Source organism: Anser cygnoides, chromosome 7, assembly GCF_040182565.1.
Source record: "Anser cygnoides isolate HZ-2024a breed goose chromosome 7, Taihu_goose_T2T_genome, whole genome shotgun sequence".
Lineage (NCBI taxonomy): Eukaryota > Metazoa > Chordata > Aves > Anseriformes > Anatidae > Anser > Anser cygnoides.
The window spans coordinates 12,827,400-12,841,718 of NC_089879.1; the positions used below are offsets into that span (position 1 = coordinate 12,827,400).

The 14,319-nt window shown below is 45.4% G+C and overlaps 1 protein-coding gene across 1 annotated transcript in view; it reads left to right on the plus strand.

Annotated features, from left to right (window-relative positions):
• Positions 1-10,120: 10,120 nt before the first annotated feature.
• Positions 10,121-14,319, plus strand: part of COL17A1 (collagen type XVII alpha 1 chain) — a 35,124-nt gene continuing 30,925 nt past the window's right edge. The window contains exons 1-4 of the mRNA XM_067000503.1: positions 10,121-10,186; positions 10,919-10,963; positions 11,713-11,811; positions 13,820-13,954. Coding sequence (XP_066856604.1) covers positions 10,132-10,186; positions 10,919-10,963; positions 11,713-11,811; positions 13,820-13,954 — 334 coding nt within the window. The 5' untranslated portion in view covers positions 10,121-10,131. The remainder of the gene's footprint in view (positions 10,187-10,918; positions 10,964-11,712; positions 11,812-13,819; positions 13,955-14,319) is intronic.

Sequence of the window (14,319 nt, forward strand, 5' to 3'; positions counted from 1 at the left end):
GAAAAGCTTAAAAACTTGTATTGGCTTTTCTTTTATGTGTGGTTTGTTTGTTTGGCTGTTGGTTTTGTTTCATTTGGTTGGGGTTTTTATGTTTTTTGTGTTCCCGAAAGTGACAGACTGGCATGCCACATAAATGGGGCACAGTAAAGAACTATGTTAATAAAATAGGCTGAATTTAAATCATCATTTACTTTCTATCCTGGCTCCAAAATTACTAGGTACTTTCCACGTGCTAGGAATCCTGCAGAAGTATATTTGCAGAAGTATCCTTGCCTAGTACACCTGACAAGCTGTATGTTTTGTGGTTTTGACATGTTTTCTCTGTTCTGGTGCAAGAGTTTTCAGGTTTTTTCAACCTGCAGACTTCTAAAGATTTTCAGAGAAAGGCTTGTGTGACAACAGAGCAGATGATAAGGAAATCTACTCTTGAAAGCAGAGTTAGATCTTGAAAATATTTCAAAATGGACATTAGGAAAAACTTTACCATGAGTGTGGTCAAACACTGGAACAGTGATGCCCCGTGCCTGTCACTGTTCAGGAGGCATTTAGATAATGCCCTTAATGACATGCTCTGACTTGTGGTTAGCCCTGAAGTGGTCAGGCACTTGGACTTGAACTTTGTAGGTCTGTTCCAACTTAACTTTTTCCTTCCCTTCCCTTCCCTTCCCTTCCCTTCAGCCACCCTCCCATGTGTTTCCCATCCTGCTAATGAGAATCTCTCCCACCAAGCTGGAGGTGAGTTGTTGCAAGCAGTAGCTGAGCCTGCCTGAGATTTTCCACCAGGACTTTTTGCCAATGGGGGTTTTAAATTTTCTGTCAAGAGGGCAGCTGGAAATCATGCTTATTCACCAATACTCAACGCTTTTTGAGGAAGATCTCTAAGATAAGTGTCTAAAGCTTTTGTCCTATGTGCAATGTTACCATGCATATTCTTTCCATGTTGCTTTTTGTGATGGTGCTTAAACTTGCAGGCTTTGGTCTGGCAGCTGGAAGAAGTGGTTGAACTGTTTGTTTGAAATACTGATTGTTTGAAATTTTGGCCACGGGTATGGCTGATGAGCAATTCACAAATCAAATCTTGTTTTTCTGGGGGCTGCCAGGTTTTTTTGCATGTTGCCAGTTCTTTGCAAACACTTTGCTTTGTCTTTTCTCCTCTATTTGTATTGCCAGCACCACAGCCAGGTCATCTGGCATTGGTTTTGTCCCTTTGCTGCCTGGCTGGCTGAAACATTTGACATGCAGGGTTAGCAAATAATGTAATGCATTTCCCAGGGAAGAGTTTTGGACCAATTGGCACCAGTGCTAAAGTTTGTGGGTGAGCTTGCAAGTAGTCAGAAGTTTTCTAAAAGTTAAGGGATAGGAAATTATTTGATCCTGTAAATTGTACTTTACAGTCTCTTAAATAGAATATTCAAGGACTGTTTTCCTGTGTCTTTGACCAAGCACATTGGGCAGTGGGCTGACCGTGAGTACCTAGCAGCATCAAACAAGAGGCTCAGTGCAGCTCACGGCTCTGCCGCTGTCTGCAGCGTGTGCTGGGGGCAACTCTTACCTGGAGGACAAAGTGAAAGGGATTATTCATCATTGCAGCACTGAGAAGGAGAGGAGTCTCATGGATGAAAGTTACTTAGTTAAACTCCCAATGACACCCCTCAGAGCAGCAGTGATCAGGTCCTTCTGCTTCACGGCTCTGTTCCCTGGCAGATGCTGCGGTTTGCTGCCCAGCTGCGGTAGCTCCCTGATTGCCTCGGGTGAGGCAGAACAGGAGACACAGAGGTGACAGCAGGTCACATTTGCAAACAAGTCTGCTGACATCCCAGCCTTGGTGCCATCTGAGGTGAGTCTGACGTGTGTGGTAACTCCTGGTTCTGTCAGCCTGTCCCTGCTGTACGGCCCATCCTGTACCAAGATGTAAAACGTGCCCGAGCATCGACAAACACAGAAGGCTGCACGGAGGACAGGGAGACCTTAAGAGGCCAGCGGTGTGTTTTGTTTGGACCTGTCTGTCACCAAAACCTGCATCATCAGGAGCAGTCCCAGACGCACAGGACAACACGTATGCCCATTGTTGGCCATGAGGCCGTGCTCCAGCCTGGTACCCAGGGGGCTGCTGTGGTGCAGGGCACCCGGTTGGAGTTACAGCCCTCCTGTCCAGCCTGAGGGCTTGGCTCTGGGCAGAGGCAGACAGCTGCCGGTGAGTCCCACTCCTCCTGGCCACAGGGTGATAGGAAAAGCAGCAAGACCAAGTCTTCAGCCACCTCCCGTACTCCATCCCCCACCAAACAACCCAGTCCCTCCTTTCTGGACCAGTACAGTTCAGTTTATCCTGTACTGTTAAGGATCAATGTTTTATAAATCCAGAAGGGAAGGGGAAAGATGGTCCTTAGCTGTACAGCTTTTCTATTAATGAGTACAAACAGCCAAGATGTTTTCTCTTGGTCACTGAGCTCTCTTGGAACCTGGGAGATTGTGTTAGCAATGGTTGTTGTTTTTTTTTTTTTGCATCCTGACATTGCTCATCTCCCAGCACCCCAAAGAAATGATCAGATCCCCCCAAGGCTGTTATTCATGCCCGAGGTTACTCATGATGACTTTCTGAAGGGATGTGCAAGCTGTGGGCTCAGGGCGTTGAGTCAAGGCGTGACTCAGGAGGCTCTGGTTGGTTCAGAGCTGCCTGGCCCAGCGCGCAAAACCCAGGCACAGAGGGAACTGCAGTTGCTACCCAGAAATAGGCGTTATTTCTTCTTCCCTATGTGAAGCACCTTTGTGTGGGCCTGCAATATTCCACCCGTATTCATGGCTGATTCACTAGCCATGTAATTTACGTGTCAATTGACAGCCCAATACGCACCTTATCCTGTGCTGCCCAGATCCCTCTGAGGTTGGAGATAACAAGCTGTCATCACTTGGCTGTTTCTAAACCACGAACGTACCCTTAAGCTGCTAGCAGACAGCCATGGCGGGGTTCAGCTTTGAGGCTTTTTATCTTTGGGCTCAGCTTGCAGAAGGCAAAGTGATTCAAATTTGCCGTAGCACAGCCCACTTCCAGGTGCAGTGAATGCACAGTGTGGAGTGCTCCCTCATCTTCCCAACCTTTGCAGTGTCAGCATCAGCTGCTGTAAGCTTTTGGAGCATCTTCATGGGTCTTTGCTCAAGCCAGTTCTCAGCAAGGGCTTTATAATTCAGCAGTCATCTCCAGATTAGCTCACAGGGCTTCATATTGCCGATGTTCTAATTTATCAATTGGTTTAGTTTCATTATAGAAGCAATTCTGCTAAAAAGTCAGATTCCTGGTTATTGTCTCTGTGCTTTGCCTATACCATGAGTATCTGGAAAAATTGTGGATTCCACCACCCACTGTGCAAGGGGAGCCCTCTGGGTGTGGGGGACTTTCACAGTGGCTTTTGGGTCAGACTTTTGCAGCCTCTCACAGGAACATGCAAGCTCCTGGAGGGGAAAACAAGGCACTGTAATTTAGTGTAGTTAGCAGATTGCTCCAGAGAAAGTAGAGCCATTTGTGATCTGATCTCTGTAGGTGCAAGACTGAGGCATGGATTGAACTCTCAAAGCCTGAGTGACTTCTTGTAGTGCTGCTAACACAGCCAGCAGCAAATTCTGCCTCTGGGAGAACATTGCCAGGTACGACCAGCAGCAGCGTGACTCCACATCCTCAGATTCTACCATCTACAAGCTAAATCAAGCAGGACAGATGAGGAAATGGGAGGATGGTGATTGTGACTTCCAAGAGGAGCTCCAGCTGCCTCCCCAGCTCTACGCACCACTCCACACGCTGCCACTGTCACTGCAGAAGTGACAGCTGGCAGCTTGGCCTGAAGATAGGTCTGCTGCGTTTTGTTGCAGTGAGCCAGGTAGCTGCAGCACCTCACTTTCAGTGGCTCTGAATACCTGAGGCAATCACTGGCCAGTACAAGGTGAGGCTGCTCAGAACCTCTCTAAATTATGTCCTTGATGTCCTTGATGTTGACACATGCACATTAGGAACCTCAGTGAACTTGAGTGTGCTTCACTGGGCAGATTTTACCAGCATCCTCAACTTCATTTTCTGCTACATTTCCACTTTTAAATGCAGAGTCAGTGTGCTCAAGATGTGATTTATTTCCAGTTTCCTTTTAAGGCACCTCTATGCCATCCCCCCAAACCTTTTTTTTTTCTTTCCAGTAAGAAATTGACAAAATGACTCATAAAGAGCAGTTCCACAAACACTTTGTTGTCAAGAAACATTAAACCAATATCTTTGTCACTGACCACACTGTATGGGTTAAAATACTGTAATTTTCTTATTTTATCAAAATTGCTCTGACTACTTCTTTTGTTTATGCATGTATAAGGAAACCTGTAGGACAAAGGTAAAAGAGGGAGAGAATTCCTCCAGTGCTGAGGGCGTTACTTTAGAATTTGAGGTCCCACCTCTTGCTCTGGCAAAGTGTGTGTGCCATTCCAGTGAGCCCCTCTCATTCCTGTGGGTCTTACAGACCTACAGTCTACTGCATTCAGTCCTTTCCTTGAACTGCTTCTGTCTGTGAGCAGCCAGGGTATGCCTGAAACACACATCTCTGGCGCTGGAAGCAGACGTAAAATGAGATCGCTGAACTGCAGGGTGGAAGCGGAGTTGATGATAAGAGGGACAGTAATGCAACGTTTTGAAGAGCATGAAGGTTATAAGCCAAAGCCGCTTCTGTCCTTTCTGTCAGGTCACAAGCCAAAGCAGTCCCAGGCTGGTAAGGTCCCTGACCGAGCTCTACACATCTTAATGGCTTAATTAGCACATGTGGCTGGATTAGACAACCGAATATCCTTTGATTAGTGTACAGAAGGCAGAATTTCCTCCGTGCTTCATAGCTGCCTAAAGATAAATATAAATACAAGTTCTGGGATTTAAGAGATGCTTTGGTGAATTCTGAAGATGTTTTGATACCCAGTAAGAAACCCAGGGCCAAGCCTTTGTGTAGCGCTGTATACCAGCTGTGTCTCTCAACACCTTTGGAAATTTCCAGTTTGAGCAGAGTATGATCTTGACTGTATACAGCTACAGTTTCTCAAAAGGTCTGTGCAAAAATAGATATGAAGCCTCAAGTTCTCTCCCTTGCAGCAGTATGAGTCTGACAAAATCTGTGTAGGGTAAGAGAAGCCTTGGTGAATTCTGAAAACATACAAAGAAACACAGAGCACCAAATGACACTGCTGTGTTCAGGAGGAGATAAAATCTTCACACGAGGCATAGGTAAGCTGTGAAAATCTTTGCTGTACGACACTGGGCATACTAAAATGTTGTACAGATTCAAAAAACTAATTGGACAAATTAATGGAAAAAACACCATCATAGAATGATTGCAAAATTTCTGCCTTTGAGTAAAGAAGTCTCCAGCGAACACGAGGAGCATATCTGCACGTGCTCGACTCATTCACCCAGTCCTCCCATCGCCGTTGATATGGGCTGTGGTGGGACACAGTTGTGAGCTGGATGGAGTTTTTCTTCAACCCACCGTGGCTGCTCTCTGCTTCGGTTCCTATTCAGTGGGAAGTCTGCAGGTGGTAGACATGGAAGAAATCTTGTTCCTTACTCAGTTTGGTGCATGTCATTTGATTACGGTATTTATTGATAATGCTGTCTCCTGAATAGAGCATAAATATCCGTGGAGTCTGCAAGCAGTTCAGGGCACTGACTTGAGCTGTTTTCAGCCTGTTTGTACCAGCTGGAAGTTCACTCCAGTGTATGCAAAAAGCAAAATAAGATTCGGTCGCAGCCAGCTTTGCAGAGACGTCGGCAGGTGCTGCGTAATAACGTACTGCAAGAAAATGCCAAAACAGGTGAGATTCATGTGTTAAAATACTCAGATCATGTATCAGAAAGCCCTGCCGTAACAGTTCATTTCCCCTGACATAAGCCTTCATGCCTTTGTCTGTCTGGGATCTAAACAGTTAATCTACCTGAGCAAATAGGTAGGAACGTTCTTGCTTTCAGTGAAGTTTGACTCCTGGAGGCAGATTTTTTTTTCCAGTGAGTTCAGATAATTGGAAGGGTAGGGTGAGGCAGGAAACCATGACACACCTTTGTCAGGACTTGTTTAGGAGCAAGGGATAGAAAAGCCCAAGAAGGGCAAGAGTAAAACAGGTTGAATAAAGAAGAGGTGAACATTTCTGGATGATCGCTCTGATTCCACACGCCTCTGGAGGCACACAATATAAGGTGTAGGTGGCAAATTTTATAGGAAACGGTTGGGGAGAAAGACAGACTTTCAGTTCAGTAACCAAAGCATACCAGGTAAGTTACATTATTTAAAAAAAAAAAAATAGAAAGAAAAATATCCTGTATTTTCTGTCTTCCAGATTCCTTGCAGAATGCTGTGTTCTCGGACAAAATAGAGGAGGTGTTATGTTTCTTCTGTGGGGGAATACGGTGTAAAATTAGAATTGTATAAGAGCTGGGTCTTCTGGGGTTGTGTTTGTCACTGAATATAGCTCTTTTTAAAAGTGCAAGGAGTATATCTTGTGGGAGATAAGAAATGCGAAGCCAAGTTCAAAGTACATTTTTAATACGTTTTGTGAAACCACCATGCAAATAGATAAAGGTAACTGAATGCTCTCCATTGCGTAAGGGCATCAGTGTGGTGAAATGTGGATCACCTGCTGGCTGTTTTTAAATCCAAGAGAATCTGAAATGTGCTGGAAGAATAATGACTGTAAATTTAAGCTTCAGGTGGTGGTTGCGGGCTGTAATATAAAGGAATAAGTCCTGAAAATGCCAGGAAATACTTTGGAGTGAAAGTCCGTTTTGCCACAGACAAGCTTTGCTTCTCAGGCAGGTTTATTTATCAGCAGTGAGTCACTGATTACAGATTTTGGGCCACATTTTGTCATAGAAGGTTACAAGGCCCTGTAAAGTGTTTTTGAAGCTTCATCACAATAAGCCAGGGAAGTCTGATTTCAGAAGTGCTTTTAATCCTTTCTGCAGCTGGTCTAGCAGTTGAACACAGTGACATGAGGTGAAAGACCTGCCTTCTTTTCCTGTCTTTGGACTGGCTTGTAGTGAGGCTTTGGGGCTGTTACTTGTCCTACGGCACATCCACGCTTTGGTCGTGTGTCTAACCTGCTTCCCTAGCGTTAGCATCGTTTGAGGGAATCTACTGAGTGAGCAGACATGGAGACTTGATTTTGCTGATTCAGTCCTGACTATGTTGCTGTTGGTTGAGTAACTGGAAGTGAAAGAAGTAGCTTTAAAGCAGAATGAGAAGGTTAAGTTCCTAGACATGGGACATGGGATGAGGGAGAGCTGAGGGGACTTTTTTTAACCGGTTCTGTTAGCCCTAGCATAGCAGCACCTGCAATGCACCCATAGAGGCATTTGGTGTGATGGCAGTCAGGGTGTTTGCTTCTAACGCTGTCAGTGACATGGTTTGGAGGCATCTACCAAGTCTCAGGGTATTTGTGATTGAAGGGTTCCTCTGACATTAAAAATTTTTAACCTCAGCACCTGCTGGTGCCTTTTTCTCCTAAAGGAGTGTCTCCCAGCAGGAGCCCTATTAATAGGGGGAGGGGAGTGCTGAAGGGATGTCCTGTGAGAGTAACAGCAGTCAGGCAGGAAAAGTGGAAGGCCATTATGGGGGAACAAAAGGATCTGAAACGTATCTGCTTTTATTTTTCCACCAAAATTGTCTTCATGGCTATAAAATAATTTTTCCCTTCCTATTTGAAAAGTGCCTGTAGTAATCTTTATTGCCATTGCACACCACTAATACCTAGCTTCTAAAATAATATGGGGAGTTTGAACCTCCCGTCCCAGGCTGCCTTAGCATCCTCGCCAGTGTGCTGCGCTGCAGTCAGCTGGAGCAGCAGCGTTGGGCTTACGTGGAAAGCACACATCTAAACAGATCCCTCCTGGTTCCTTGTGCAAATTCCCTGGTTTTGGGAGTGCCATGAGCACGTTTCAGCCCCAAGCTTGTGTTAAACCAACCTTCGTGTTGCCCTGTCTTATGCTGCCTGCACTGTTTGAGAGCGATCCCACATCGCAAGCTCCTGCTTGTCGCTCCGAGATAATTGCAGGTGACTCCCCCGATTCAACAGCGCCGCTACTTTACCTCAGACATTGCCCACAGCTACGGCTTCGTGAATCCAGTTAGGAGGAGCTGGTGAAGCGAGTCAGTCCTGGCAGATAGTGGGAGTCAAGCTCGGTCAGCCTGCAGGAGCCTGGGCTGGCTTTCACATTCACGTGGAAAAGACACACACAAAATTCTGATTGGTATCAGAGCAAGATACCTTTTCTCAAGGAAAGGCGAGGACACAGCAGATGTGTTTGCTCAGGGGTGGCACTGGCCTCCTCCCGCATCCATAGCCAGCGCAGCTTCCCAGTGGCAGAAAGGAGTGGAATTCTGCAGCCACAAGGCAGGAGGGAAGCGGTTTCCAAATGTAAAGCTGTAGTGCTGGCATCCCTACTGCAGCTTTCAGCATCTGGTTTTGGGGGCAGAAGCTGTAGAGGTGCTTCCCCTGTTCATGCGATCAGGGGTAGCAGAGATTGCCTTTCCTTGGAGGGAATGGCCAAGAAGCTTCCCTTGCAGGGACCGGCATCCTGCTGGGGGCAGAGCTCTCCTAACGCACGGAGCTCCAGTTCTGTGTATGCCTAGGAATCAGCCCCCTGGCTAGTCCCTTGGAAATCCCCAGTATTTGCAAACACTGCAAGGGTTGGGTAGTGTCCTGCTGCCAAGGCTGTGTTAAGGACCTGGATGTGGCTTCAGGAGCCCCATTTGGGCAAGCTCCTGGGCTGAGGTGCTGGGGGTGAGAGCTGTGGGCACCCCGAGTGTTCTCTGCAAAGTTCAGCTGAGTCGGTGATAGGAGGCTTGAGCTAAAGGGGCTTGACTGATAGCATGCCTTCTGAGCTCAGATTGTTCCTCTCCAGCTCTGGGAATAGCGGGAGCTGCTCAAAGGCAGATCTGAATCCGAGCTTCAGATATTCCTCCATGTTTGCTGCTTCCTGCGTCGTGTCATTGTCCGTGCCTGGGTAGGAAGCATAACATCAAAGGTGGTCCTTGGTAGATGCTTTACAGGAGGGTACGGTGGAATCATGAGGACCAAACCCAAGTGGCAGCTGAACTGGGGGGCCTTGGGTTCTTCCTCAAGCTGGACTCTGGAAACTTGGAAAGAATTTTGCCCAAAGCATTTTTAGACTCAGCCTGTTCAGTGTGTAGTTTTCTGTATAGTTGGGCCTTCAGCTTTAAGGAGTCATCAAATGCAGAGGAGAGTTTTTGCCTATTATCACCTTCTGTGTGAATTAAAATCTCTTCCTTCCCAGCATTTGCAGCTGCACAACATGAAACGTTATCTTAGCGAGACTAGGAGTGAGCAACTATATATTGTCTTCTGACAGGAGTGTTTTCTCTTTGAGCTGATGTTTCATTTTCACAACCATGATGTTTCTTTCTGGTATTTCTGTCTTGGCAGACACTCATACCTGTGCCAGAGCTAGTAATTGTGACTAGGGAGGGATCCAAGTCATGAGGAAGAACACACACAGCATTCACAGCAGTGATTTCAGTGTTGTGTAGACTGACCTGACCTGGCCTGAAATTAGCCCTGATTACACAGCCGCAGATGGGGGCCTGTAAGGCAAGATAAACCTCTTCCTACCTTAAGCTCCTTGCTGCTGAAAACAGCTGTTGTAAAGGCACCTCTGGTGTTTTTCTGCTTTCCTGAAGTCAGTGCTAGGACTTGAGCATGAATATATCCTGAGAATGCCCAGTATTACCATCACAGTGCAACAATATTTCTGCTAGGCTTTTCTGGTAGCCCTGGCATGATGTGGGTAGCGAATGGAGGTAGATCTCCTGCATTTGTCTGCATTTCTATTCCTGTATTGCTGAATCCTGCACAGAGCAGATGTGTGGGAGTGATGTTTGGATCCCGTGGGTTCGATCAGACCTTTATAGAGGCACAGTCTGGTGCACACAGGTGGCTCTGGAAACGCACCTTAAACTTTTTGGCATGGATGGCTTCCAGGCAGTCCAGTCCCCTGCTGAAGAGAGAAGACTTGTGGGACTTGTGGGGATTTGTTGCCATCTTCTGCTATTCACACAAAACTCTAAGTACAGTCTTTATGCTTTCCCTGCAGGTGGCAATGGTATGGATTCTGTAACGAAGAAAACGAGGCAAGATGGATCAGAAGTTACAGAAAGACGTAAGGAGAACGTATTTTATTTTCTTGTTACAAGATTAAATTGCACACCAAAGATCCCACAAACAGATTTCCAGTTTTGTAAAGGGTTCAATGCTGACCAGATATCCAGACCTAAGTCTGCACCTGTCCTTGGCATCTCTGCCAAAGTCAGAAAAAAGAATAGAATGGATCAAGGTCAGACTTTTAGAGACATTTAGCATGACCTGATTGTTTAAACAGAAATGATTGCCCTGTGGTAACATTTCTAACCAGTAGTGCAAACATTTTGATTCTCCTTGTGCCTCTGAGACCGTTGCTCTGCATGGTCTAGAAAATGTTCTTCAGTTATATTTTTTTGGCTGTGTGTAAAACAGGATGTTTGCTGCTGGTGTTGTGGGAGTTAGCTAGTAGGAAGCTAGTGAGGGGTCCGACCTTGGGCTTCACAGTTAGAGCAACTGCTGTGTGGTTCAGTAGTGCCCTGAAATAATACTACTTCCATGACCCAAGGGACTTGTAAAGAAAAAGTCTTTCATGGCATTGATGCACTTAGTTAGTGTAACGTGACAAAAGTGTGCAAACACACAGCCTGCAGCCTCCAGGCAATGTGGCCTTAAGGGACTTTGCTTTAAATGAATCGATCTTCTTGAATAAGTCACGCTTTTCCATGGGAATGAAGTAGAACATTGATCTTGTCTGACTAGATTAACATGCAATAACTTCTGCGTAATAATAATAATAATTTTCTGTCCTCAGTTATTACAGAGACAGTAACGACAAGGCTGACTTCCTTACCACCCAGTAAGTAATTGTGATCCATTGCATTACTTCTGCTCAGTGACTGCTGCCCCTCCATGCTATCTGGCTGCATTACTTTCATAAATCCCTGGGTGCAACAGGTCTTGGTGCAGAAAGACTAACACCCGAAGAGAAGCTATTTTCAGAAATGCCCCTCCCAGAATGGTGCTTAGGGGCGAGAAGGAGCAGTATGTGGGGAACCATCAGGCTGTTGTCAGAAACAAAGTTCCACAGTCCACCAGACTCTTCAAGGGCGTAGGCCCAGATATAGTCTCCAGCGGGGCCTGTCTCTTGGGACAAGAGACAAAAGTGTTGGGTCTGCTGCCTCCATCTTACCCAGTCAACAACAGTGGGTGAATCCCTTCGGGTAGTATCGGATGTCACAGGTGATTTCTGTCTCTGTGCAGCAAGGAGGGAAGAATCCTCCGTGCTCTTTATACCACTGTGTTGTCGACTATCTTGCTGAGTTGGAAAGGGATTGGACTGTCTCCTTTATGATGAGGGTTAATAGAAGCATCCCCCAGCCCATGTCCAAAACAAAACTTGACTACAAACCTGCTGACTCTGCAGCATGAATGCTTATCTGCCCTGCCAAGACACATCTCTGCAGTTCTGATATCTTGCCAGACATGAAGCTGTCCTTGCAAAGTGTGAGGACAGCTTTGGGTACCTCCTGCCTTGTCTTGCAGTATCTTTGCTCTTCTTGTCTTTTACCCTGACAGAATGTCTCATTTTGTGCTCTTCTCTTCCAGAAGGAGGGAGCAGCAGTGGGCTCAAAACATCATCCCACACTGGAGGGAGCGGAGTGGAAAAGAGGTCTTACACCCACGGCAGCAGCTATGTGACTTCAAGTAAGGAGTAAAGCCATTGGAAATTGAAAGCAAAGGCAGCAGAAATGGGCCGAGGAGAGATTCAGGGCAGGGAGGTAGATTGAGGCAGAGGTGAGGAAAACAGAGTTTCTGAAAGTAGAAATGACAAATACTCAAAGCAAAGGTATTCTTTCCCTAAAGCTGGTTGTGAGGATGGGTGAGTAAATGGCAAAATTCCCATTTTCCACAGGGAAAACTTGATTTCAGGTTACTTTTCTTTAACTTTGGAAAAACTCTTTTTCTTTCAGGAGAACAATAACAAAAAATGTCATTCCTACTGTCCTTAAGTATTTAGAAATCAGATTTCTCTTCTTTCAGGATTTCCAAATCACAATCTTTCTGAGCATTTTTCTTCAAAAGACAATTTTGATTAATCTGTTCGTTAATCTTGCAAAGGATCGATTACTATTAAAGATTTTCATAGAACATATTTTCTTGTGCATGTATCCATGGCTTTAGCACTTTGAATGGTCTGCCGTATTTCTGGTTGTGTTAAATCAGTATGTCCTGTCTACTCCGTAAAATCAGGGTTCTTCTCTAGCAACCTTCTTTGCTGAGCTTTTTGATCATCATAGTGAAGGTTTTTGAAAAATGAATTTCCTAGCCAAGTTTCTGGCACACCCTTCTCTCTGTCCCCAGCAGGACAGACTGGATAACTATCCTCACAGAAAACATTCTCCATGCTCCAGAAGAGCTGACAAGTCTAAGGGATGGAAATGGAGATGGAAGCTCAAAGGGTGAATGAGCCATTTCCAGTAGATCTAACAGACACTCAGCCTCTTACCAGTTAAAGGCCAGAGTGTGGAATCCCTTTGCCTCAGGGCAGATGTGAAGTAACTCCAGTAAAGATATCAATCTAATTGTCTAGACTGGCACCAGTCTAACTGAGAACTGAACCCATTCCTGAAAGCTCTTCGCTTAAATGACTCTGTGGGATTGCCATCCTACTTGTTATTTCTTTCCAGTGTGTAGAAGAATGGAAAAGAATTTGAATTTCTGAGATAATGAGCCCTTCAAGATTTACAAAGCATTTTCTAATCTTTGCTTTCCCATTCTGCTTGCAGAATGCCCCCAGCAGAGGCCCACTTGTCACTGTAGTTCTTTCTGCTGAATTAAGTGGAAAAGTCACAGAACAAAACAGGTCCATGTAGAGGGGAAAATGAACTAGAAAATACTTTGAGAACACAAGGGTGTGCTCTTTTTTACAGTGATGGGTAAACAACGTCCAGTCTGATCCTGCTGATCAGCATGCATATACTGCACTTTGTCACAGGGCTCCCCTTGTGCTGCACTCTGATCATACTCCAGCAGTAGATTTCAAACAAAAGTCTGGTCCCTTCACAAACCAAGTGTTCATTATGGCCGCTCAGTTCTTTCTCCACGGCACTAATGTGAATTAGGAAGGGAAATTCTCTCCTCTGTCTAAATATAACACTAATAACCTCCAGGCTGCCTTGGGCCTGACTCACACCTCTATCACTTCTCCAGGAAATGGACTGAGTAAGGCATGACTAAGTGAGAATGTGGCTGCTTGCTTTGGAAAGGAAGTGCGCTCATGTCTGCTTTCCCTCAGCTCATGAACTGCATCCTTCAGCGCTAGGAGTTTTGTTCAACCATCTCCCAGTTTTTGTGTCGTGTAACACTGGGGTTTATGGGTGTATCTGTATCCGAACAAAAACCCAGCCCCATCCAAAGCCAGACATCTTCCTGCTCAGTAGAAATGGCTAATTCACCTCCTTAGGCCAAATGCTGCAGTCACGGAGATCACTGACAAGATTAATTTTAAAACGAGAAAGACAAATTCCTCTCTGCAGTGAATGTTGAGGACAGTGAGTTAGATCTAAATATGGTTCTTGTCCATCTCTAGTTGTGAGATACCGATGCAAATCTGTCCAGCTCTGAAGACAGGAACATAAAGCACTCAGGACATGTAGAGTGTACACCCAGGGCATGTATTCCATTTTCTGAGGGCATTTTGTATTGTCTATAGGTGGAAGTGGTAGACTGAATTCATCATCATCATCTGGCTACAGACAAGCACAGTCTCCCAGCTCAACTCTCACCAAGTCACCTGGTTCAACGTTTGAAAGAAAAACATATGTCAGCCGCCATGCAACGTATGAAGGTATCACAGAACATGCCATAGAAAGGAGCCAATGGGTAGTGCACTCTGAGGTCAATTGGGACTGCCAGCATATTAATGCATGATTATCCTAATTAGCACAAGAATCCCGTTGTGGCTTTGCTAGGAAATAAGCCACCAGGGACACATTTTAATGGTGGGGTCCTATTTATAGTAATATTCATGCCTAAGAAGAGTTGTGGCATATTTTTGTTGAAAGACATTAGCAGCTCTTTCATGTAATCCTGAATAGCTCTTTTTGAATGAAATGTTTATTACCCAGTGGGATTAGACCAGTACCAGGAAGACATATTTGGAAAGCGCTTAATGGTCTTCTAAAAAGTATTAATGACATCTTTTTATTCTTT